Below are 27,346 nucleotides of genomic sequence, written 5' to 3'. Positions count from 1 at the left end.
TTTCAATTTGCCATAACCCACTGCAGGACCTGCTGGGAAAAGGCAGATAATAAAGGTGTTGTTGATTATGATATGTGACTCTTTTCCTCTCATTTGCCATCACAGCATCTGAAATCTAGCCTTACTGAATACCAGCCCAAGCTTTACCAAATACTGGATGATGGGAAAAGACTACTGTTCTCCGTCACCTGTTCAGAATTGGAAACGCAGCTAAACCAACTAGGGGAGCAATGGTTAAATAATACCAGCAAGGTCACCAAGGAGCTACATAGACTGGAAACTATACTTAAACACTGGACAAGGTAGTGTTAATCACATTGAACAAGGGTGGACTTAACTGCTTTACCATTTTGCATTCCAGCAATCAAATCTTGCCTTTAAAGTTTTTTATTTTTTTTTAGTGTAAAACTTTGTAAAAGTTCCTAGGAAATTAATCTTTCAACAGGCAAATGCAGACTTAATTATAAATTCTCTCCATCTCCAAAACAATTTTCTTCAAATTCGATCTAGTAAAATATTTGTTATAAACTTTTTATTTAAAAAAATGCATATATGTATCTCCAGTGCAAGTTCCTGCTGTGAACTTTGGTGGCTGATTATTTATTCATGTACAGTGCCACTGTCATGTATTTTGGGATATTGCATCATCATAACAGCTTGTATTCTGCATTCTGTATGTTAGTAAACCTAGAAGTAGCTTTTAAGTCTCGAGTTCCACAAACCACATACTCTGGGGATGCCTTGTATACTTCTAAAATACACTCCCAAAGTGGAATGTGAGTATCGTGAGTTGCAACCAAGTTGAAGACATCAGGAAACAGTAGACACCAAGGTGTACTAAGAAAAGTGTGCTTCTTATGTAAAGAAGTACATGTATTTAAGCAGTTGTGTGTGCATAATTACATAGTTTTAAATAAAAAAGTAACTTGTAAAATAGAATAGAATTGTAGAGTTGGAAGGGACCACAAGGGTCATCTGGTCCAGTTCCATGCAAAGCAGGAATCTTTTGCCCAACGTGGGACTTGATACCCTGAGATTAAGAGTCTCACGCTCCACCAACTGAGCTATCCCAGGAATATTCAATCATGTTTCAAGTTAATAGAGGCAATCCTCGTTTTGCGCGGAGGTTACGTTCCATAAAGCATTCTGCCTTTTTAGTGATGTTTTGGATGTGTGTCAATCTGTTATGGCCTGTATATCAATTTTGGTGATATAAGAAGAAAGATTTTGTCAGGGAATTGTGGGAGGATCTTAACTCATGAAAATTCAGGGTTGCCGAATATTTGAAGTAAGGTGTGAAATGTGTCTGTCCTTTGTCCACCTAATAGATATCAAAGTGAATCAGTTGAGCTGATTCATTGGCTCCAATCAGCAATGGATCGTCTGGAGTTCTGGACCCAGCAATCGGTTACAGTCCCCCAAGAACTGGAATCAGTCAGAGATCACTTGAATGCATTTTTGGTAAGTTGAAATAAGTATCAGTTCCAGCTTTGTGTTTCTAGGGATCCTGCTATCATAACACCAACCTAACCAAGACCCACTTTACAATGTATTGTTTTTATTAGTTTTTCTACTTAATCAAAGAACAATGTAGTTAAAAGACTGTTTGTGCAACGCTGCTATCTTCCTCACAAGCTAAAGAGACTTACTGCTCTGGAATTCTTACTACCTTATTATACTTTTGTAGTTTTCGCAGTGGGAAAAAAATCATTCTTGGCTTGCTGCCATTACATGTCAGGTCCCTGAGGTGCTCCCAGTTTGGTGAGCCTTTGGAAGTAGGCTGACTTCCCCATTTAGCACCACCGCACTAGATGCTGGCTTGGCTCATCCAGGGAGCCAGTCAAAAAACCTTGGTATACTCTGTGGAGGTGGGGCCTACGGCATGGACCAGAGGAAAAAGTTACTGTAGGTTCAAGCCTGGGCTGTGACTTCTGCATTGCTGTTGCAGACTCCTCCGCCCACCACACCATGCTTAGAATTGTTCTTGCTGTGGACAGAAATTGGTCACTGATTAACAGACCTGGAAAGGAATTTCCCTAACTACCACCATTGGTCTGGGGGTTGTGAGGTTTTCACTTCCCCCTTTTTGGTGGTGGGAGGGCATTGGGCAGGATCTGCAGCTTATGAGGGGATCCCTATAATGGGCCTTGTGGAAAGTGTGTTAATGCTATGCTGTGGTGGGCCCAAGCCTTCCAACTTCTTTTTTGTTTCCACAGCAAGCAAGCTGGGAAATACATAATCCAGTATATGGGCCATATATAACCCACATTATCCTCACTTGTGACCATTCCCCCCCCCCCTTGAATGACATTCATGAGTTCACCTGGGACACAATGCATTTAAAGTTATTTTCACACATAGTGCAGATTGGCAACATTTTTGTCACTAAGCATGTTTATGTCAACAAGTTATACCAAATGCCAATCTTTCCAGGAATTTTCTAAAGAAGTTGATGCCAAGTCATCGCAGAAATCCACTGTTCTGAGTACTGGAAACCAACTCCTACGACTGAAGAAAGTGGATACTGCAGCTTTGAGGGCAGGATTGTCTCAGATTGACAACCAGTGGACAGAGCTACTTACACAGATTCCTATAGTGCAAGAAAAACTGCATCAGGTATGGTAGATGCTCATCATTACATCTGAATTCATTATGTTTGCAAGTGATCCAGGGCACATTTATGTGAAAGTATGACTAACTGAAATCAGTGAGGCTACCACATGTTATTAGAGTGGCGTTTCAGTAAGTGGATTTATAGGTATATAAATCATATCCCCCCCAACAAAATTGCATATGCATTAACACTGCTTTCATTCCGTATCACTACCTTATAAAGCCTGCTATGCAAATGCCTCTGTTGAACTCATGGCTATGCCTTGCCCCTCAGCACAGCTCAATATATGTGACTGTTTGCAAATCCCTCTACAATTGTTCATGATCAGTTGTCAGAGGAATGAAATACCAAAGCTTTATTTGTTCTGTTTGGGAGATTTTGTGACTACTTGGGCTCGAAACAGCAGCCCACAATTGCTATAGGCTCTGTGCTTTGGGTTTGGCCATCCTTAAATGCCTGCATTGACACTAAAATTTTCCCTGGTGTGCTGGCACTTGGGGGAGATCTGGTTAGAAAGCAGGTAGTCCCCTTTGTTTAGCTGAGTGGGAATTTTGTGAGGTTGTATTTGATTAGCGTGTTGGACTCCCTTTCTTTGCCTACTCCATACTGTCTGGAATTCTAATTGGCTGTTAGAGGTGTGGTTATATTTTTTGACTTGCTGCTATTTTTGTTTGATTGACATTTATTGTGGGCAGGTAAAGTGGATTTTAAGGGACGCGGGTGGTGCTGTGGGTTAAACCATAGAGCCCTAGGGCTTTCCGATCAGAAGGTCGGTGGTTCAAATCGCCGCAATGGGGTGAGCTCCCATTGTTCGGTCCCTGCTCCTGCCAACCTAGCAGTTCGAAAACACGTCAAAGTGCAAGTAGATAAATAGGTACCACTCGGGTGGGAAGGTAAACAGCATTTCCGTGTGTTGCTCTGGTTCGCCAGAAGCGGCTTAGTCATGCTGGCCACATGACCCAGAAAAACTGTCTGCGGAAGCGGACAAACGCCAGCTCCCTTGGCCTATAGAGTGAGATGATTGCACAACCCCAGAGTCGTCTGCAACTGAACGTAACGGTCAGGGGTACCTTTACCTTTACCTTTTATGACCTTTATACTAAATCTCTGGATCTGTCAGGTGGTCCTGTTTCTTCTGAATCTTCTGTTGTTAGAAGTGTACTGACGTTTTTGCCGCAGGCTGTGATCCAAAGCATATTTATTTGGAAAAAGACCTGCTGAAATCAGTCACTGCCCCACCCCAAGATTTCACCAGCTGCATAAGAGGCCAGGCCCGCCCCAGGATCCTGCAAGAGGATCCTACTTCATCCTCAGCCATGAAAGCCACTCCACAAATTGGCTGATATCTTTGATGAACTCCCCATGCCGTGAGGATTCTAGCGTATTTACTTGTAAGAAAGTTACATTGATTTCCATAGGACGTTTCCAAATAAATATACAATACTTTGGATTGCAGCCTGAAGAAGAAAAGTTCAGTATGCTTGCAGGAGCAAAAGATTCAGAAAAAAAACCCAGCACTATTACAACTGACAAAGTCTCATTTGTATAATGCATTCAGTAATAGGCACCAGATTTCAGTAAAGATGTTGCCAAGTTGCAAAATATTCAAAAGGAGATAACCTAAACTACAAATCTGTCAAATCTAAACTACAAATCTGTCAAGCAGAATTACCCTATTTCTTTTGGTATGCCAAATAATTTTTTCAAAAACTTAGATATTTGTTACACATGTCTACATGTGTCATGGAACATACCGGTAATAAAAATAATGTTTTATCATATATTTCTAGAATGAGCCATTCTCATGGATTTTATTATTTGGGTTTCATAACTATGTATTTTTTTATTTCTTGCAGCTCCAAATGGACAAGCTTCCTTCTCGTCATGCCATCGTGGAAGTCATGAGTTGGATTTCATTGATGGAAAATGTCATTTCTGAGGATGAGGAAAACTTTAAAAATGTAGTAGGACACAAAGTTATTCAAGACTATCTTCAGAAATATAAGGTAAGTGGTACTGGAGGCTTGGAAAGTAGGAATATCAGCCCAAAGATAAGATAACAAAATTTTAGTATACCTGTGAGTTAGGATGTGATTGACTGAATTAAAATAACAACTTTTGTCTTTACAAATAACATGGCTTTATGAATTCTAAACACTTTCAGTAGTACTAAAATCAGTTTTTGTATAGACATTTCTGGTTTTAGTATCCCAGATCCAATATTGGACTAGTTTGAAACAAAATTATTTTATCCTAAATAGGGCCTGCTTTTGAAAATCAGCACACAGAGGGCAACATGCAACTAACTTGTTCTGTCAGCGCAAGGATTTACACTTGCACAATGACACCTTCCCCCCTCCCCACACAAGCAGTCCCTAAATCTGTTCCAGAGATTCACAACCCTCTAGAGCACATTTGTAGAGGGCACAGGATGTTTGTGGGGAGACGAGAGGAATTTCCATTGTGTAAGCATAAATCTTTGTGCTGACAGAACAAGTTAGTTGTCTACTACCCAGATTTTTTAAATTTTCAGTGGTGGGTTTTCAGCCTGTCCCAAAATTCAATGATTGTGTTTGCACATCATGCTCAGCCACAGCTAATATTTAATTAAATGCAAATAGGCAGTGTTTGTTTGGCAAACAACAAACCATAAGCCTGGGCTCAGTCAACATAACAAGCGTGCGTTTTTTTGCTCCTACTGTGACCAGGAGCACCATAATTAAACTATGGTTTAACATGAGGAGCCAACCAGGCCAGTATCTTAACAATTGCTTTAGGGGTCATAGTGACACTGTCCCTATTAGTCTTCTGAAATATATTACTTAGAGCTATATATTTTGATGGGTTTTTGACAAAGCATGATATTACTAGCATTCATTTCTTCTTTCTGTAAAGCAATATCTTATAGTTTCCATTCTTTCTGCTTTTCACTAGGGTTTCAAGATTGATGTAAACTGTAAGCAGTTAACTGTAGACTTCGTTAACCAATCAGTACTACAAATTAGCAGTCAGGATGTGGAAAGTAAACGTAGTGACAAGACTGATTTTGCTGAACAACTTGGAGTGATGAACAGGCGTTGGCAGGTCCTGCAGGGTCTGATAACAGAAAAGGTAAGGAAAGAAGCCTACCAAATTTAGAGAGAATAGCAAGAGCAGAAATTGCTTATTAATCAGAGGGAAAGACATATTCCGAATTCCATTATTTACCGTATTTTTTGCTCCATAAGACGCACTTTTTTCCTCCTAAAAAGTAAGGGGAAATACCTGTGCGTCTTATGGAGCGAATGGTGGTCCCTGGAGCTGAATTGCCCAGGGGCCAAAAGCAAATTGTGCTTTTTATTTTACAAAGAGAAAAGGGAGTGTTGAAAGGACCCGCTCAGCAGCTGATCAGCAAGAGATCGGGAGAGAGATAAGAGTCCCCGGCTCCCTTTCAGCCCCGCCCTCCTTTGTTGAATGTGCTGCAGAGGGAGGTTGTTTGTTTCCCCAGGACATGTGACTGGCTGATTAGATTATCTGTCTGAAAACAGTAGAAATGGCTCCCTTTCCTTAGGATTTTTCAGAAATGTGAGTTAAACCCCATAAAAATGGGGCTTTTCCTCTTTGCTTTTCCCCCTTTGCAAAAGGAGCTTTGCTTTTCCCCCTTTGCAAAAAAAGCTGCAAAACCTTTAGCTGATCCTCAAAAAAAAAAAAAAACCCCTAGGGCTTTTCCCTTTGCAAAAAAGCTGCAAAACTTTTAGCTGATTCTCAAAAAAGGCCTTTTGCCTTTGCAAAAAAAGCTGCAAAACTTTTAGCTGATCCTCAAAAACAAAACAAAAAACAAAACAAAACAAAACAGGGCTTTTAGAGGAGGAAAACCAGAAAAATATTTTTTTCCTTGTTTCCTCCTCTAAAAATGAGGTGCGCCCTATGGTCCGGAGCGTCCTATGGAGCGAAAAATACGGTATATGTGAGAGCTAGCGCTGGACCAAAGTATTGGTCCCAGCAATTTTTATAGCAGGAATTTTTTTTGTTGGGGTTGGGGGTCTTTTTCTTACTGTTACTGTTTATTAAAGAGGTGACTTGACTGTCCTGAAGTTTGCTGCTCTACAATGTTCTCAGAATAATGCTGTGTTCTAAGGAAGCTTGAACTGATTGATACAGAAGTGCTTACCACTGAAAGAAGTAGTTACCTCAACTCTGTGAATTACATTATTTAAAATATCTGCATATCTTTTTCAGATTCAGTTGTTAGAAGGTTTACTGGAATCTTGGATAGAATATGAAGAGAGTGTTCAGTCCCTGAAGATGTGGTTTGAAACTCAGGAGAAGAGACTGAAGGAACAACAGAAAATTGGAGATCAGGCTTCAGTCCAGAATGCCTTGAAAGACTGTCAGGTATTGTAGTAGTAGTAGTAGTAGTAGTAGTAGTAGTAGTAGTAGTTGTTAAATTACTGCATTTCTGTCCTAGCCTTCCTCTCAAAGGAGCCCAGGGTAGCAAACACAAAAATGGTCATATACAATAAAATTAAAAATAAAACGAAAGCGTTTAAAGAGTCATGTAGTCTCACAGCTAATAATTGCAAGGTTGCCAAGAACAGTATTTTTCAGCCACCAAATGCCTCTGTAATCAGGACTGTTTTAAAGTTTCTCCTGAATGTTAATAATGAGGGAGACAGGGGTGCCTCACCAGGGGGGATATTCCACAAACAGGCAACCACCGCTGAGAAGGCTCTGTCACACAGGTCAATGCCAGCTGGTTAGCACCACCAACAGAGCTTCCCCTGCAAATATTTCAGGAAGCATTATTTTAGGTATTTGGGTGCCAAGACATCTAGAAATTTGTATGCTGGTACTATTGCATTGAATTGGACCCAGTAACTGGCAGCCAGTGGAGTGCTTTCAGAACCTGTGGCACATTGGCACATTGGATCTACCTGGTAGCTGCATTATGCACTAGCTGCAGTTTCTGGGCTGTCTTCAAGGGAAACCACACCTGGAAGACATAGCTGTCAACCCTCCCTGCTGTTTCCCAATGCTATAATAAGGGAATTTCCTGCACAAAAGGGAAAAGTTGACAGCTATGCAGTAATCCTGGACTGATGTCACTAGGACATGGTCAGCTGACCATGAAACCTCTTCCAGATACCTAATTCCCAAACATGGCAACCACCCATTCACAGCACCTCTGCCTAACCAGGATTCATCTTCAGTTTACTGGCCCCCATCAGGCCCATCACTACTTTCAGCTGGCTGGGTGTTGCTTGGTCCTGACACCTCTTGCTCCTTTCCATCCCTCAGTTTTATGTGGCCATGTCTCTATTGTGTCTCAAACATAAGCTGTGACGCCTACTGTACTTGTTCTATTTTCATGTTACCTTCACTTTCTAGCTGTAACTCAATATGGCAGTAGATCATTGGAATTACCACTTCAGTGTTGATAAAGATATTTCATTCCTTAGCTCTGACCTAGATTCCAGATCTTAGCTTGGCTCTGTCAATGTAATTCAATATGGCAGTAGATTGTCTGGATCACTCTCTTATGTTGATAAGCTGTCCCATTATTTATGTTGATAAGCTGTCCCATTATTTAGCTCTGACCTAAATTCTAGACCACCCTGAATCTTGTAGACCTTTCAGGAACTTCTCATAAGTGCCACTAGACTGTGGTGAATGTTTTCTATAATTTCAAAACTAAACAATTCTCTCAAGGACCAGATTTTATATTAAAACATTAAGATATTACTGTTTTAAGTGGCTGGCAAAAAGCTTACATCACAGTGTCAGGAACAGGGTGGTATTCAGGAATTTCAATTATTCTCTTTGATTTTTGAAATGAAGGGAAACATCTGTGTGGGTGGGTGGGTATATTTTTGGTCATCTGGTAGCCTAGATGAACAGAAAACCTAGCCTTGAGTCTCTTTAAAGAAATTTTGTCTTGACGAATAGCAAATTTGTTTTTAAAATACAACATTTCAGATCATGTTGGTCTACCTTAATTATCAAAATGGCACCTATCAAAAAATGAGGGGTGATACCTTTTTCCATTGTTTGACATGATAATGATGATTCTACTGTTCTCATTTTAACCCAGTAGGTTGTTTGTCATCCCGTATAAGTAAGCCTTTGACCAATCACAATCACTAAGAATTTGTTTTTGACATGAGGTGGTAAATAAATAAAATTGTGACACTACATTAATGCTTGCTTGAAACAGGCTGGGTGGATTGTGCTGTTGAATCTGCATTTCAACGTGGATGTATTTATTTTCTTTATTTTCACACTATAATACTCGCAGTGGAATGTCCATTTGGATATGCATCCCAGTCCAAGAAAACTTTGGCCCGCTGTCTGGGCAATGGCATTATGTTCCCTTGTACCTCCTAAGACATGGCTGCAGAAAGGTGCCAAAAACACATTAAAGAGTGGAGTTTGCAAACATTTCCCAGTCTCTCTGCAAATGACAACTTCATGGACCACAGGAAAATTCAGCACAGTAATGTGCATCTGGTTGGCCAAAGTGGGAGCAGGATGATGGACTAAGTGGCCAAAGTGGGAGCAGGATGATGGACTTACGTTAAGCTGCTCCTGCATTCTAAATTTAGATGTGCCTAACTTTCTATGGCTGCATCCTTATTTTGCTAGGCAATGAGATAACCTCAAAGTATAATTTAGCATCCAGATGTTTTGTGGTAAACATCTAGAACCTTATCCAATTTATTGTCTTTATATGACAGTGCAGGTTAGAGACACCCACAAACCAAGGTTTGTTCTTGGTTTAGTGAGGAGGGAGCTTAACCATGAGTCATGATTCAGATGGCATACTAAGCCACACTTTGACTTGGCTTAATGTGGCATGGCAGCAAAAAGGACAAGAGGAGCAAGTAGCTGCAAGCTTCCTAAGCCACAGCTTGGCTTAGCGTGTCACACGAACCAGGCTATATTTTGGCAGGAATTTGCCTGCTAAAAACCCAAGGGAATCATTTTTCTAAGTCTCTAGACATGGGTGATATTCAACTTAGTTATACTCAGAGTAAATTCATTGAAATCAATCAGCATAAGTTAGCCTTGACTTAAGTCCTCTGATTTTAATGGGTCTACTCTTAACACAACCCATTAGAGCAATGTAATGCAAATGTTGCAATTCCTATATTAACTGCTGATAGATAGCATTCAAATTTTCCTCAAATAGTTTAGGAAAATCTCTGCAGTAAATCAGAAGCAAGCACAACACTTTAATTGAGTTATGAGATTGGAAAGATAAAAGTATTTCTCTTCCAGTATTTTTGGCGTTTGGTGCATTTTTCTTTCCTTTGATCTCAGGCCAGTTTAAATTTTATTTATTTATTTATTTGAATATTTTGTTGTAGACCTCAGTGTAAATCTAAAAGAGAATATGTTAACCGTTAAACCATTCCAAAATGAAGAGTGAAGCATTGGTCTGCCAGGAAATAAAAAAAGTGCTCTATACTGAGAAAACAGAACTGGAACAACTTGTCAAAAATGTTGCAACCCTAATTTTATTTAATAGTGACTTTATATTTTAACAGCAAATATAGGTAATATACAACCTTACGAAAGACTATGCACAGCACAAGTCTTCTTGTGATTTCTAGTTATGGGCCATGTGCAATCTAAGTCACATTCAGAATGTGATGATGCTACTGTTCCACTTGTGTGATGGAACTTCCTGTAGCTCCAGTGGGTTAGGAGACTCTCTGGAGTGGATTTGGGAGGTGTGGAGATGAGTGGAAGGGGAAGTCCATACAGCATTTGATACAGCCTATTGTTTTAATTAAAAAGAACAATTGAAATGGCAATATGTTAATCATTATTTATGGTGAGTCCGTTGCATTAGAGAGCTGTGAGAATTCTCCACCAGATCTTGCACTGTTTATCAGGAACTATTAATTTATTGATTTTTTTACATTTGAGAAAGCTGAAAACCTAAAACAAAACCATGGTCATTTGTATTTCTTTCAGGAACTTGAACAGCAAATAAAAGCTAAGGAAAAGGAAGTTGAGAAAGTGGAACAGTGTGGCCTTTCCTTGATGCAGAATAAAAAAGAAGAAGTTTCCGTTGTTGTCATGAACACACTTCAGAAACTAAACCATTCTTGGGCAAATTTGGACCACATGGTAAGCAATTATGGCTGCATTTATGAAGAGGGGGATTTTAGCTCAAAGAGAAACCGATGGGAATTTTTGCATGTGTTGCTGCAGTCTACCCAAGGAATTCGATTCACTTGTGTCGAATTTATGTAGAGCTTTTTAAACATTTTACTCTGTTTGGATTGCAACTCATCTTACGTAGGCTAAAGAATACATAGGCTACTGGTTGGATCTAGATTTTCCATGATGAGGAAGAGGTGACCCTTGGCAATTCTTCCTCCCCACTGCAGACCCCTCTGCCTCCTGAAAATCTGCTCCATATCAGCATGATAGGTGGTGCTGGCAGCTGCTGCAGGGGACGGGTGTGTGTCAGTATTAGACCAGAGAAAATAATAAAATCTGAAATAGAAACCTTGTATTCAGAATGATTTAAACAGGCAGAAAATGGCATTTATACTTTTCTTTTTTATTTATTGTTTGGTTCTGTTTCTTTTTCTGTCAGGTTGGCCAGCTGAAAATATTGCTGCAGTCTGTCCTTGATCAGTGGAACTCTTATAAAGCAGCTTATGAAGAACTCAACAGTTACCTGATGGAAGCCAGATACTCGCTATCTCGCTTTCATCTTCTTACAGGTTCCCTGGAAGCAGTGAAAGTCCAAGTAGATAGCCTTCAGGTAAGGACATGAGCATCAAAGCCTTTAGTGTATCTAGGAAAGTCAAAAAATTTCAACTTTGCAGGGAAGCAAGTTATTGCCAATTGAAGCCTTTTAAAACTTCGCTTAAAACATGGCAAACATGTTCTACAGTGTTCTTCATTCAGTGGTGCTTTAGGATTTCTACACCTCTTTCCTAGCATTGTTTTAGTTCCTGCTAACAGGTTGCCAGATGTGACTTTGAAAAGAAAATTTAAAACTTTAAAATCAAACTGCAATTAAAATGCCTGCTTTTGTGTGGGGGGGGGGGGGGGGATCTTCAGTTGGTGCTGGAAGTTCAGTAGGCAAAGAGTAAAAAGGAGGATCCATAAAAGGTGAACTCAGACATACCTATAATCAGATGCACAGGGGAATCCATCATCAGCTCCCCATACCTGGGAACAGGGCAAACCAGGTTGGAGAAGGATGACAGGTGAACTCAGAACTGGAGCAAGCTGGGCTTGGTTTATATCCTCTTATGTGGCTCCCACCTCTTTCTGGTTATCTGCTGGGTCCTACTGTACATATGCTCCTTCTGTTCTTCTCCTCCTGAGTAGACCTTGTAATGAATTCCTCTGACTGCTTGGAAAGAGCATCATCACAGGTTCTGGACTTGTTGCTGAGCCCAATCCCCTGGGGAGAATCGGGAAAGTCTAGGATTGAGGTGGAGTGTGTGAGGCTGTTGTGGGCAGGCAATGTGTCTTTGGAGCTAGGCAGTTCAGGCTGTTCAACTGTCTGACAGCAGTGGCACTGGAGGTCTCTACGCAGAAGCCCACTCCTCTTCTTCTGATGTGGTCTCTCTGGTGGAGTAATGTCAGCTGGAATCTGAATGGGTAACTCCTGCCTGTAAATAAATAACATAGTGATTCATTATTCCATGTCTTCCTTCCTGGTTGTAATTGCACATTTCTTTCCACTTTAATCTCCCTTCTTCTTTTTAAAGAACTTGCAGGATGAATTGGAAAAGCAAGACCATAGCTTACAGAAATTTGGATCAGTGACCAATCAATTATTGAAAGAATGCCACCCACCTGTCACAGAAGTACTTAACAACACTTTGAAAGAAATGAACTTGAGGTAAGAAACCATTCCCAAATGTGTTTTTTAAACATAATCCCACATAGGTACCTGAAGGGTGGGAGGGGCAAAACAAGCTTGCAGGTTCCTCAAGTAGTTTTACCCTAGTCCTCGCAGCTCTGTAATGAAAATCCATTTCTCTCTGAGCCAGCATAACTCTAGGCTGTTCTAGTCATCCGTATAAAATAGGCAAAACAAAAATAATTTTCTGTTATCATTTGAAACGTTAAATAGTTCCAGTATAAACCAGAAGCTTCAAAGCAAAGTATACACCTAAAACCAGTTAAATTATGGTCTCCAACACACACACACATTTATAGTAAACCCCCTTGGAAGTCGTGTGAGTTAGAGCAGTGTTTTTCAACCACTGTTCCGTGGCACACTAGTGTGCCGCGAGATGTTGCCTGGTGTGCCGTGGGGAAAATTGAAAAATTACTTTATATATAGTCAATATAGGCACAGAGTTAAATTTTTAAACATTTTTTAACATTTTCTAATGGTGGTGTGCCTCATGATTTTTTTCATGAAACAAGTGTGCCTTTGCCCAAAAAAGGTTGAAAAACACTGAGTTAGAGCACCCCATGGGAGAAGATTGTGATCAGATTTTAATTCTGATCTGCTAGTTTACTACATGTTTGTCTTTTTAATGTGAGTAAGTATTCACAGGTCCTTCCATCTGCAATATGGAAGAATTATACCTCCTTAGCCTACCACTTCATTCTACATAATGTTTTTGGTTCTTTTCTCCACATGTTGTTTTCAAATGAAGGGTTTCTTTAACACTCACACCCCTACATGTCTCTTTTTTAATTACTTTTTTCTGGAACGAAACAAAGGTCATCATAGGGTTATGAAGATTGGTTTAAATGACCATTAGTCAACATACTTGGTTTTCCTTTTTTTCAAATTGTTTTTTTGTGATAAATAGCCAAATTACCATCTTATTCATGCTGAAGTTTTGAAACCCAAGATGAAGATATACTCAAAAGTTATTCCATAGTCTTATTTTGTTTTCCCTCTGTGAGCTCCTCTATCTCACAATCCATTGGTTATAATCACCAGGTGGAACAACCTTCTAGAAGAAATTGCAGAGCATTCGCATTCTAGTAAAGGTCTGCTTCAGCTCTGGCAAAAGTACAAGAACTATTACACACAGTGCTGCTCCACAGTTCAGCAGTATGAGGACCGAACAAATGAACTTCTGAAGGCTGCAACTAGCAAGGACATTGCTGATGATGAAATTGCTGCTTGGCTTCATGATTGCAACGTAAGTTCAGTAAACTGAAGGCTGTGCCATTAGTCCACTCTCTTTAACTGCAACAAGTTCCCTAATGTTAAATATGCAGGGATTCTTAAAAAAACAAAAACTAGCTGAATACTGACAAGGGAACAGATGAAGTGTTTCCCTTCTCTTCCAGTACACTTTTACCATTCTCCTTCTTCTCTCAGGCTCCAGTCCCTGATCTTCCACTCAGACCATTGCTACTCATAGACCAAGGAGATCAGCTTTTCCAAAACATTTCCTCACAACAAATTTGCCCTGAGACCCTAAGAAATAAAGGGCATTCCCCCAAATAGCAAATTGGGAGGTTGAGGTAAGGTTGCTTATTGCCACCTTACCCCTGAACCCAGGTTCTTTTGATTGCTACATCTTCATAGTCCTGGGACTGTGGTATTGCCTTCCCTGTTGGTGATGGTTGCACCATCCAGTGAATAGGTTTTCAAATCCCCATGCAGCCATGAAGCTCACAGGGTGAACTTGGGCCAGCCATAGCATAACCTACCTCACAGGGTTGTGGTGGTGAAATGGGGAGGAGGAGAACCATGTACACCACCTTGAGCTCCTTGGAAGATAAAGGTGGCATATAAATGTATGTATGTATGTATGAAGAATGAATGAATGAATGAATGAACACTTGCCTGCAAGGCAAGGAGCAGGTCCCTAGGACTCACAGCCAAGATGGTCAATACCATTTTCTTCCAGGAGAGCTAACACAGCTATAACAGTTTAACACATGTGATTGTTTTATTATGTTGAGGTCCATGTCAACGCATTCTAAGTTCTATAATAGTCTGCACTATGAAAAATCACCCCTCAGAAGCTACTTGTATGCTGTTTTTAAGTATCACAATTTCTGCAGGACTTGCTTAAAGGCATGAAGACAGTTCAGGATTCTCTGTTTGTTCTGCATGAACTGGGGGAACAACTGAAGCAACAGGTGGACTCTTCTGCAGCAGCAGCTCTCCAGTATGGTCAGGTCTCTCTGAACCAGAATTTATCATCCTTAGAACAGGCTCTTAGCAGGCAGCAATCTATACTTCAGGTAGGAAGACCTTACCACACACTTACAGCTCCTTTTCTCCCAGTACGTTCCACTGCTCACATAATTCATGTTAAGTTTTTAAGTTGATGTTTTGCTGTGTTTTTAATACTTTGTTTTAATCTAGCAATCCAGCCAGTACTTGCTTATAGCTCTCTGTTTAAGTTAACTCCACCTCTAAAAGCTGAGCCATTTAGTTTATTGTTCTCTCCCAACTTGTTGAAACAAGATATCTGCTATTTCTCTCTCTCTCTCTCTCATCTCCACTTTTCTTACACATAGTTCCTGCATGAATAATGCCTTTAAACTCCAGAAACTGTGATTATTCCATTCTAATTCACCCAAGCTGCAAGATCTGCTAACATGCCACTATGGATTTCAGGCACTGGCAGACAATTAGACAAAAGAAACGTACATTTCATAATTTATGAGCTTCCCTTTCCTTTTTTTCTAATCCAAGGCTGGGGTTCAAGATTACCAGACATTTTCCAAGAGCCTAGGAGGGCTAGAGGATTGGATAAAGCAAGCTGAAGAAGTCCTAAAAGAACAAGACCCAAGTAGTTCACCCGATCTGTCCACAATACGGAATAGAATGGAAGAACTTAAAGTGAGTTAGGGCAGAAGCATGGCTTTTCTTTACTTGCAAAATTTGTCTGATACTAAAGTATGTTTAATGAGAACAAACACTTTAGGGAACCTTTTCCCCAATAAAGTAAATTGTGAGTTGTTGTTTTCCAGCAGAACATAAGGATTTAAACTGAATATGTTTTATTGTTGTAATGGATATACCTAAAATCTAAAATTGTGCTAAAATATGAAAGGCATCTTACATGAATATTCATAATAGCACTGATATGTATGTATGTTCATTCTGGTTCTCTAATGATCAGCATCCTAGCCCTTATGCTCTGATTACTTCTTTGTTCCCTATCACTATACAGCGCCAGATGTTAAAATTCAGCAGCATGGCACCAGATATGGACCGTCTGAATGAGCTGGGATATAGACTACCCTTGAATGATAAAGAAATCAAAAGGATGCAAAATCTAAATAGGCATTGGTCCATTATTTCGTCACAAACCACGGAAAGATTCAGGTGGGACAACTTATAAAGGACCAAAGTGTTAACTTGGACTGAATGGAGGTTTGATGTAGCACGGTTAAATAAATTTGATGCTTCCAGGCTTGGTTTTTAAACTTGCATAAGATTGGGAGGAATTAAAAGTTTGATGGATTCGATTGTGTTGCTGAAAGCAGAATAATCTCCATTAGTCTTCCTTAACCTGGTACGTTACAGATATTTTTGGACCACAACTGTGCTAGCTGGGGCGTTTTTTATAATCCATAGTATCTGGAGGATACCAGGTTGGGAAAGCTAGTTCTGCTTGTTTCTATAAAAAATGTGTTGTCGTGCTGCAATTTGGCTGTCAACAGGTGCTGCTGCAAACTACAGCATGACAACACATTTCAACACAAATGAAAGATTGCGGATGGGCAGCCCAAGCAAACTTTGGAGGGGGTAGCCACAGCAGGCTGCAGCAGCCCTCCTCCCCCTGCCCCAGCTCAGCTAGTTCCTCTGCCTGCCAACTTTGGGGCCCTGCTTGAAGTGAGCAGGGGCACAACCTCATGTGTGTGTGTGCGCACAGCATTAGTACTTGTGGGAAGCTTGATGAGACACATTCCTGAAACTGCCCTCCTGTACCCACTTACCTGGGAATAATCTCCTGTACTTACTAGTGAGTTTTCTGAAATAGCAACAATGAGCTGATCACTTCATTTATTGAAACAGAGGTTGCTTTGCTAAATCAATTCTTCCAAAATGAAGGTAGCTGTGGGTTTTTGTTTATGAACTAAAGGCACATTTTAAGTGGGGAAAACATATTCTTCTAACATTCAAACTAATGAAATAGGCAAGCAGAAATGTGTGTGTTTATTTACTCTGGTAGTTGTTTTAAATTAATTTTTATGTATGTACTTTTTATTTTTTTAAAAAAAAATAACCAAGATGAATAAATAAATAATCTCATTTAGGCCAAAGTGAAGTGAAATGGCTCCCTTAAGAACTGCTGTAAGTTTGTTTTAGCAAGCTCTGAGGTGTTACTGAATCACTCTTTTATCCTTGCAGTAAGCTGCAATCCTTCATGCTGCAGCAACAGACCTTCCTAGAAAAATGTGAGACTTGGATGGAATTCTTGGTTCAGACGGAACAGAAATTGGCTGCTGATATTTCAGGAAACTACCAACTTCTTTTGGAACAGCAGAGGGCGCACGAGGCAAGTTGTAATGAAAGAATGAGCAAATTGATAATATCCAATCTGTGGTTGGATTGATCAGTGGTTTGTAGATTGCAACCATTACAACTGTAAGCATTTGTTGTTCAAGTGTTAGGTTTTGTCATCTTCCATACACTTTCTTCACTCATTCCGATTAACTATGTTATACGTGAGCTGGAAGGTGCATTGGGATCAGCTGTAGCAACTGCTGTGTGTGAACCACCCTAAGATCTGTGGATATGAAGGGTGGTATATATAAATTTAATCAATAATGATGATGATGATGAATAATTTCTGCACAATGTACTGTGCAAGATGATTGTAGAGAGTGCTTAGTCTGAGTTCTACAACTAGAAGAGGGTACTGTACTTGAGTCAGGTGTTAAGTTATTTGAAGTCTTAGTTTGTCAAATGATTTTCATAGTTTGATTTGCTCAGTCCATTCCTCATCCATTAGCATATAGGCAGGTGTTATCTATCATCTATCTATCAATCATCTATCATCTATCTATATTTTATAAAATTTATATATGATTTGATTGTAAAAACAAAAAGATAAAACAAGAAAATCAAGAAAAAAAATCACAACCATACTTTAAAACACACAAAAGTTAAAATGCTAAAACATATTATGAATTACCTCAAGTATCTAAGCATCTGACTAGGCTTGTCTAAACAATAATGTTTTTAGCAGGTGCCAAAAAGAGTACAGTGAAGGCGCTCACTTGATCTCAGCAGGCAGGGAGTTCCAAAGGGCAGGAGCTACCACACTAAATGACTGAGGACTTACAAATGCAAATGGGTATTATATGGTACCTGTAGTTAGCCAATTCCACCCATTGTAGCAGTCGAGTGGGCACATGTGGGGTAAGGCGATCTCCTAGGTAAACTGGTCCCAAGTTGTTAAGGGTAAATATATTATGGGGTACATTACTTCCTTCAAATCCTTATATCATCTGCAGGAGACCTGGTTTTGAGTATATATAAAAACTTCAGTTAAATAGATGGCTCTGTCTGGGTGTTATTTTTTCCCACATTGGGAGTTGGGTTGTTGTCTTCTGCTGTCCTCACTGTTGAGAGGTCATAGGCAGACCTGTGGTTATTCATATGCAAGATCCTGGGATATTTATTTTTAAAGCGGGTGGGATGGTAATAATGCCTCAGTAGGTCAGTAACTGAAGCCCTTGGTCAGACTAAACATGTAAATATATAACTGCATATTCACCTGTAATGTGTTTCTTCTGTCTCCATTTTTAAAGTCTTCCATTGTGGAAAGCTAACAGTGGCGCTTATTGCCACCAGAGGTCTCTAGGGAACAGGCTGTAAACATAACAAGGAATTCTCAGCCATGATATCTTAAAAGTTGAAAAAAAACATTGTGTTTGTTTGTGTTTAGAATACAGTATGCTTCCCTTTAAAATGAAGTTTCTTCCCCCTGCTGTGTAACAAAAGATTAAACAAGCAAAAGGAAAATCTCTAGCCAACACTACTTGAAATGGTATCTGAAGAAGTGTGCATGCACACGAAAGCTCATACCAAGAACAAACTTAGTTGGTCTCTAAGGTGCTACTGGAAGGAATTTTTTATTTTTTATTTTACTTGAAATGAGTTACTTATACACCATAGAAAGCAACATACTATCATTAATATAAAAACAGGATTAAAAGTTTGGTGCTCTCAATTTTCATGGCATAGACCAATAACTTCTGAAAACCACAAAAAACCCAGACACTTTCATCCTGATTACTTAACTAGTCATCCAGGCTTTGGGAAACTGTACTTAGGTCAATTGGTACCAATAACCAGTTACTTTGTTTGTTTAGAGCAGTCTATTTAAAAAGCTGAATTCTAAGAATACTGACTAAATGGAAAAATTGTCTTGGAGCCAAATGCTTCAGTGTCCTTAAGCTTATTTGATTTTTTTTTCTTTCCTTCTTTTTTAAACTCCTAACACGCTAGCTATTCCAAGCAGAGATGTTTAGTCGGCAGCAGATTTTACATTCCATCATCATGGATGGTCAGCACCTTCTTGAGCAAGGACAGGTGGATGACAGGTAAGAATGTGCAGAACTTGACTCTTTATCATTCTGCAGAATTTTTCTCTGCTCTACTCAAAGTGTCAATCACATAAAGTGCAAAAATTGTTGGATTTTCTGAACACCATGCCTCTGTGTTTTTCCCTCTGAAAAAGGAGTTGCTCAGTTAGCAGTGGGTCAGCACAGGACTGCTGGCATTTTGCATACACAAATGCGTACACACTAATTCCAGCTACACCACAATTTCCATTCTGTTTTGCTGCACAGAAGCTTCCACAGCCAGCTGGTGGGTGGGCTGAAGGGTTTCGTTGTTGATTTGTTTCCCCTGCCTTCTTGTACAACCGTTTGGACATCCAGCTGCCAGTTGTGTTCTTCTTCAAACTTAAGTTAAATTGGATAGTTCGTTCAGAAGAATAGCCTGGGAAATTTTCCACACCAGCAAATACAATATTCAGTTTATTGTAGTATACCTAATGATAGCTTTTCATTTTTCCTTCCAATTTAATGGTATCATTATTTGTGCTAACACAAATTGCCAGGGAAAAATAGACCCCCCCCTGCCTTTTCCTAGAAGAACACTCTCATAACCTTTTCAACTAGAATACTAGAAGAGCCTTCTGGATCAAACCAAAATCTAGCCTCCATGGCCTGCGGAATGCCCCCAAGCAGAGTCTGAGCACATTAACACTCTTTCCACTTGGGATTCCCAGCAGTTAGTCTGTAGAGACATACTACTTCCAACTGTGGAGGTAGTACATCCCCATGATAACTAGTAGCCATTGACAGCCTTATCCTTCATGACATGGTCTAATCCTCTTTTAACACTGTCCAGTTTTGTGACCATCACTATCTCCTCTGGTAGCAAATTCCAAAAGTTTAATTATGCATGAAGAAGTAGTTCCTTTTGTCTGTCCTGACTTCCAGCATTGAGCTATATTGAGTGATCCCAGGTTCTAGTGGTGTGAAAGAGGGGGAAAAGCTTTTTTTGGGGGGGTCCATTTTCTCTACACCATGCATAATTTAATTATTTTATGTTTCCCTCTTACTCAACTGAAAAGCTCCCATTGGTGTAACCTTTCCTCATAGGGGAGTTGCTTTCTTAAGGATGTGAACTGGGCTCTCTGTGTTACCATTGTTGATCTAGTAGTCTGTCAGTAATACCTAGGACTTTTTCTCTTGATACCACTGTTGGCCACAGTTCCTTGTATTCCTCTCCTGGAAAAAAGTTAGTTCGGGCACAGTGATCTGAAATTGTATCTTTTATTGTTGTAAGCTTCCATGGAACCTTATGGTAAAGGGTGGATAACAAATAAAAGAAAATAAATCTTTCACAGTGAAGACAGCTACAAGTAATTGTTTTCCTCCTCTAGCATCCCTTTGGACTCCCTTCTCAAAAGTCCAGTTGACTCTCTAATGAAGATGAAGTTGGAAGATGTGGGAGATGTAAATGCTGAGTTTAAGTTTCTTGGGCACTGGGAAAAAATATTAGGCAACCAAAGTTCTTCTTGAACCCTGCTTTTCTTTCTGAAGTAGAGCTATGCCATTATTTTTTAAAAAACTGAACTTTGTAAGAGATCACAGTCTGACCAACTTTTGTTTATCCCTCTTTTTCATCCATCTTACTGGTATGTACAAGCAGTTGTGTGCATTGCCAAGCAGCACAAAAAGGAATAGATTTCATCCAAATATTCTTTTTTCAGCTTGTGCTTTATCAGTGTACTTGGGCAGTTACTCAGATGGAGAAATTAGAAGTGGCCAGGAGGAACTGATAGCTGTGGCAAACTTTGCATGTGTTGATTTCAAAAATTACTTTTGACATTCTTAACCTTCAGTCAGAAGAAAGGTGGAGCAGAGTGAACCTGCAGAACAACAACAGGGATGCATTCATCCCTAGAGTGTTGAGGAAAATGCACTTCAGGAAAAACGTTTCTCATAGAAATACTCTGGTCTAGACAAAACATACAAATGTTTATATGCTGATAAGTGCTTAAGCCAAGATGAGTAAATTGCTGTGTCCAGCAATAAAATGGAATATATATATGTATACAGGACATATCAGAAGCCTGGTGGAATTTTGTGGTCTTTATAATCTTCCCCTTGAACTTTGTTTTTGTTTGCTCCTTATCTGCCCTCGTTGATTCTTTCAAAGAAATTTGCAGATACTCTGTAGTATCACAATGAAACATTAGAGACAAAGGTACTGACTATTCCAGCTGCCTTAGCCTTAGCTCCTCTGATCAGACCAGAAGTACTGTAATGAGACCTCAAAATTTGAGCTCTGACACCAACCAATTTTTGTTAAATTAAAGCATATCATGTTCACAGACCCTACAGTTGTTGGAAACTCTCTTGGTGCTGTTTGGCTGAACGACAGATATCAAAATCCTTCATTTTGTGTCCTTTCTTCTTATAGGGATGAGTTTAATCTGAAACTGGCCCTCCTCAGTAATCAGTGGCAGGGGGTGATTCGCAGAGCCCAGCAGAGGCGGGGCATAATTGACAGTCAGATTCACCAGTGGCAACGCTACAGAGAGATGGCAGAGAAGTTGCGCAAGTGGCTGGTGGAAGTGTCTGGCCAGACAGCAACTGGGCTGGGCAATGTTCCTGTACCACTGCAGCAGGCTAGAGCATTGCTGGGTGAAATGCAGGTAAACCTTGGCAGGCTCTTAAAGTTATAAAACTGGAATTAAGTGCAATTTTTGCTGTAAGTAAAAAAATGAATACATTCATCAGTTGTAGCCGCAACTGGTATAAAATACATACAAAGGATGTCATCAAAAATATCAGCCTAACATCTGGCTGATTCCCCATTAGCCATACCTAATTGCTGCTTATTCCCCAGATTTGCTGTGAATGGCTTGTTCCAGGTGCACTTCTTTGGCGTACATCTTTAGGGAGTCCTTGAACCTTCTTAATGCTTACCAGCTGAGTTCAAATCTTATATACAGATTCAAAGTGTAGATAGGTATGAAGTATTGGGAGTTTGTAGTAACTGGGATAAAAGAAGACAATGAAAGGAGACTCTCCTGCAGTTGTGCTGATAAACAGTAAAAGAAAAAGATAATAGCTCTAAATTTCTGAAAGTGAATATGGGGAAAGTGAAGGGAGGCATCAGACACTATTTCTGAAGGGTAGCTGGTGCTACAGCATTCCTGTATTTCAGGCATCCCCAACCTTCGGCCCTTCAGATGTTTTGGACTACAATTCCAATCATCCCTGACCACTGGTCCTGTTAGCCATGGGAGCTGCAGGCCAAAACATCTGGAGGGCCACAGGTTGGGGGTGCCTGCTGTATTTTGTCAGTGCTGCATGAGAGAAACTGGAAGACCGATGAAAATTGCTGTGCATTCTAAGGAAGAGTGAAATGTAATTTCTTTTTAAAAGGCTGTGCACATATTTTGGTAACATATTTTGTAACTATCATTTTCAGTATATGGGGTGGCCTCCCAGTAGTAGGAGGCGTGTGTGTGGAGGGATAAAAGATAGAGGGGGGAGGGGGTTATTTTGGGAAAGATACATAGAAAAATGGAAAGGATTCATAAAAAAGAGAAGGGAGAGCAGAAAAGAAAGGGAGAAGAAAAAGAAAATAGCTTATTTCCCCCCTTTCTTCCATGCCTTGAGGAGCAGCAAATGAAATTGTCGGTAGGTGCCTCTTTATTGTAGATACTACTAGTTCTTTCTTTGACATAAGACAGGTAACTATTGCAAAAAAAAATCTTCTTTAGATAAAAAGAATAAGAGTACTTATGATAGTTTGGGATTTGGAATAGTTCTGATCCATCAAAGAAAGTATTATGGGGGGGGGGGGGTAACAGAATGATGCTACAAGAATGTCATTGGTCTTTGCAGCTTAAAGAAAAAGTTCTCCTTCGCCAGCAAGGAAGCTACATCTTAACAGTGGAAGGAGGGAAGCAGCTGTTACTCTGTGCTGATGGAGAGACAGAAACATCCCTACAGTCTGAACTTTCAGAAATCCAGGAGTGCTGGAAAATGGCTAGCCTCAAACTTGAGGAACAGAAGAAACAGCTTACATTCTTGTTAAAAGTAAGTTTACTTAATGAATTCACCACTTCAAATAATGCTGTTTTATTATGCCTCTGTGAGAAAGAAAAAGTCACTGACCCCAGCTCTGTCCATGCCTCTGTTCATAACTGCCTTCTCATATCAGGGGCATAGCTGTCAACCCTCCCTGCTGTTCCCCACTGCTACATACAAAGCTGTCAACCCTCCCTGCTGTTTCCCAATGCTATAAAAAGGGAAAGGTTGACAGCTATGATCAGGGGTGGGGGACCTGTGGCATTCCAGGTGTTGCTGGACTACAACTCCCATCATCCCTGCTCGTGTTGGCTGAGGTGGATGACAGCTGGTGTCCAGCAACAACTAGATGGACCCATGTCCCCCAGCCCTGCTGTCAGGGCACCGTCAGAGACCAGCAGGGTGGTGCAGGGGCTGTCAAAGGACACCGCGAGGAGAGTGGGACAGTATCCGTCGGGAACGAAAGCCTGGAGGGGAGAGGGCTGGGGGATGTTCCAGAGCCCAGACACTTACCCAGCCAGACTAGCAAGGAGGGAGCAACAACGTTTCTGTCGCTCCACTTACGTAGGGGGGTGAAATGCAAGGAAGGAAGGAGGAGACTGGGAGTGCACAAGTTCCTTTGCTGGGGGCGCTCCAGGAAAGCACAACTTCCAGAATCTGAGAGTGTCTAAGATGGACATGAACTTTTGAGCTCTGCACTGTAAATACTTGCACAATAAACCTGTAAACAGACGGACCGGAGTCCAGCGTGTTTACTCATGAGAAACCACTACAGAAACCTCACACCTGCTTTATATAATGAGAACAAGATTTCATCTCTACTTTACATGATTATGTGCAAACTAGTTAAAACACTTGGAGTAACTCTGAGGGAAGCATGGATGCCTTGGCCAATTGCATCACCTTTCTTTTTCTTTTTTTGTATATTCTCTGTATTCTTTCCTTGCCCGGATCCTGAAAATTACATTCATATTGTCTTTCCCCACACCCTCTCCCTTCAGGACTGGGAGAAATGTGAGAAAGGCATAGCAGATTCTCTGGAAAAGTTAAAATCATTCAAGAAGAAGCTCTCCCAGCCGCTGCCTGACCATCATGATGAACTCCACACAGAACAGATTCGTTGTAAGGTAAAAACACTCCTGCGTAAGGGACTCTGGCACTAAAGGAGATGCTATATATCTGCAATGGCAGAAAAGTGGCTGCGGCAGCCATTGTTCAGAAAGTGAGGCAGGCTAGCCTATACTACTGGGCCGCAGAGTCAAACCAGATTTGGGGGGGGGGCATGATCAGATGTCCCAACATCTCATGTTTTGCTTAAAAACCAGGCCCCTAGAAGGGCTTCAGGTTTGATCAGATCAACTGTGGGAAGGATGTTTCAAAGCCAGAGTGTTTGAACTGAGCCAAAGAATCAGAACCCAGATACTTGTTTTTTGTTGCTATTATTTAGGATAGGAAGCTTTTGATAACTATTTTTTATTTAATTTTAATGATTTAATGTTAGAAAACGGTTTCTCTTCTATAGTACTGCACAGAACCGTCAACAGCAAATAATAAATGTGTATTTCTCAAATATTCCAATGCCTCATAGAATTTCTTCTTCCAATCCAGGAACTTGAGAGTGCTGCTGAGGGGTGGACAGATGATCTTGCCCACCTAGCTCTGTTGAAGGAGACTCTGTCCTCTTTTATCAGTGCAGATGATATATCAGTTCTCAATGAGCGCATTGAACTACTGCACAGACAATGGGAAGAACTGTGTCACCAGGTGAAGTAGTATAATTCATGGGGGTGGGGGGGGTGGGAGGGGGCATTCACCATTAGGTTGCACCAAACCTTTAAGTCAGAACAGAGAACCAGTGTGGTGTAACATCTGGCGTGATGAGTTTAGATGGGGGAAATTTGGGTTAGAATTTCCTGCTCAACAATGAAGCTCTCTTGAGCAGCCTTGATATAACTCCAGGAGCTGCTTGTAGTAAAGTTGGTATATGTGTAATAAAGAGACATAGTCCTGTTGACTGAAAAGCTTATGGGGTTGTCTTAGAGACAAATGGAGCTTTTTTGAGACTCCTTGTATGGACCTCTGTGAATAGACGGTAGACTCAAGTTGAAATTGAATCCCAGTTACATGTGCCTGCTCCCTACCTTCCTCTCCACCAGTTCCCTTTCTGTATGTATGTGTATCTGTAGTTTTGTTTTGTAATAATAGTCTATTGAAACTGATCAAAAAAATAAAATAAATGAAAAATGGGGGGGCACAAATCGGGCTTCCACATGATACTGTTTTTGTTATAGAAATCTCTGAATGCATGAACAGCACGCAGAACAATTGTAAGATTAGTTTCAATTTTGAGTAGAAAACAGCATCATTTAAAAATAATAATAATAAACCCTCTTAAATCAGTAAGCAACTTCCAGTGCAATATGAGAACCAGTAAGAAGTTATAGACAGTTACACCAGCCCAGGAAGCCCCTAACTTTATTCATTCGATTAGAAAAAGTAAGGATTGACATGCTACAAACCCACACTTACCAGCCTTTTGCCATCTGATGGTTATACTGTGCACTAAAGGAGAATTTGCAAGCAAGGTTGCTAGAACCACACTTTTGCTAATGCTAGTGTGTGGAGAACCACAAAAGGAAATGTGGTATCATTTGCATCTCAGTTTAAACAGGGGCCTGCTGCAGTCATTTTATGAAGCGTTCACTTCCTCAGTGGAGATGCTTATGTAAACTCAGAAGGAGCTGCACTTATAGAAAAGATGAAACAGCTGCAGTAAGTAGGATGCCGTTAAATTGTAGTCATACAATTGTCTTGAAAAATAGCAGGACATTTTCTCTCAAGGTCTTCTTGAATCTGCCTAATCTTCCTTTAGACTACATTTTAAGATTGAAACAGAGTACTTATGATTTCACACATAGGAGTCATCTTGTTAAACCAGACATCTATTATTTTCCTGCTGTACTATCTCCCCAAGACTTTCTGCTTATTGCTTTTTTGATGTCATCCTTCATGTCTTTAGATATATTGGCTAGAAAAGGACAAGCAAATGCCTGAGTCATCCATGAGACTTGTGACTAGTGGGCATTTTACTTGTAGATACAGGGCTGTCTTAAGCATATGCGGCGCTGGGGTGCAAAGATCTGCCCGGCAATCCCCCCCCCCCGGTTGCCCAGTCCCAGGGGCACAAGAAGGCAGAGCCTACTGGCCTCCTCAGTGTCTTGCTGGCTCGGTTGCCCCTGAACTCGTGGCGCAGAGCCACCCGCAGCAGAAGAGCTTGCCGCGGTGCTCCAACCGATGGGCAGGCTCTTCCCCGGACTCCACTCTCAGGCCCTGGACTCTCAGCCTGGTGCCCCTGAGAGCCCAGCACCCGGGTGCCCCACACCCCTAGCAGCTATGTGTAAGACGGACCTGTGTATATAATCTGGTACCAATAGTGGTCAAATTTATGGATTGAGTTGCCAATTTACTTGCATGGCTTTCATTTAAAAAATGCTGGTTGGGCAAATACAGATTAAATTATTAGTGTGAGCAGTAAAAGTATTTCAATCAAATCTGCGGTGACTTAAAGTTTGCCTCAGGTCTCATTTCATGATGAAGTCTTCCTCACATGCTAAATGTTAAGATATTTTTTTTGTCGTCGTCGTCCCCCCCCCCAAAAAAAATTAAAGTATGAATTCATATAGCAGCTCTCTGTTTCATGTTAACTCAAGGCAAACCTAGATTGGCCTCCTATATTTATTTATTTATTTTTATGTATATATGTGTGTGTATGAAGAAAAAAAATATAAACCAGTTAATTAAAAAAATCTCTAAGCAGTGTACATAAAACAATATAAAATCAGCAAATGTAAAATAAAACCCATGTATACATAACTAAATTATGTATCTGGATTGGATTGCTGAAATCATTTTATTTTATTTTATTTTATTTTATTTTATTTTAGCAGGCATCTAAAACAGTATAGCAAGGGTGCCTACCTAATGTGAATAAGCAAGGAGTACCAAGGCATTGCTGCTGCCACACAGAAATATTGACTTGTAGGAAGGTTCTAGGACACCCTTTCAGCTTATATGGGGATGTTCTTACCTCAGCACACCTAGGACAGTAGAACAGAGCCTGTGCATAATACTGAAGACTACAGTTCATCTTTGTGTGACCTCCAGTATTTGAAGATGCCTTCCTGATTTAAATGGGATTTGATCCAGAAGTAT

General features: G+C 40.4%; 1 protein-coding gene across 1 annotated transcript in view; it reads left to right on the top strand.

Annotated features, from left to right (window-relative positions):
* SYNE1 (spectrin repeat containing nuclear envelope protein 1) overlaps positions 1-27,346 on the top strand; it is a 286,452-nt gene that overhangs the window by 202,948 nt on the left and 56,158 nt on the right. The window contains 19 exon segments of the mRNA XM_033144021.1: positions 106-302; positions 1,329-1,461; positions 2,434-2,616; positions 4,471-4,620; positions 5,549-5,725; positions 6,833-6,988; positions 10,574-10,729; positions 11,205-11,375; positions 12,337-12,470; positions 13,533-13,737; positions 14,612-14,794; positions 15,252-15,398; positions 15,733-15,887; positions 16,917-17,064; positions 19,023-19,117; positions 21,513-21,747; positions 22,949-23,143; positions 24,136-24,261; positions 24,743-24,898. Of these exon segments, the coding sequence (XP_032999912.1) occupies positions 106-302; positions 1,329-1,461; positions 2,434-2,616; positions 4,471-4,620; positions 5,549-5,725; positions 6,833-6,988; positions 10,574-10,729; positions 11,205-11,375; positions 12,337-12,470; positions 13,533-13,737; positions 14,612-14,794; positions 15,252-15,398; positions 15,733-15,887; positions 16,917-17,064; positions 19,023-19,117; positions 21,513-21,747; positions 22,949-23,143; positions 24,136-24,261; positions 24,743-24,898 (3,102 nt within the window).

The sequence above is a fragment of the Lacerta agilis genome, chromosome 3 (genome assembly GCF_009819535.1).
Source record: "Lacerta agilis isolate rLacAgi1 chromosome 3, rLacAgi1.pri, whole genome shotgun sequence".
Taxonomy (NCBI): domain Eukaryota; kingdom Metazoa; phylum Chordata; class Lepidosauria; order Squamata; family Lacertidae; genus Lacerta; species Lacerta agilis.
The sequence above is the reverse complement of the archived record's forward strand: the minus strand, read 5'-3'. Positions and strand labels throughout refer to the sequence as shown.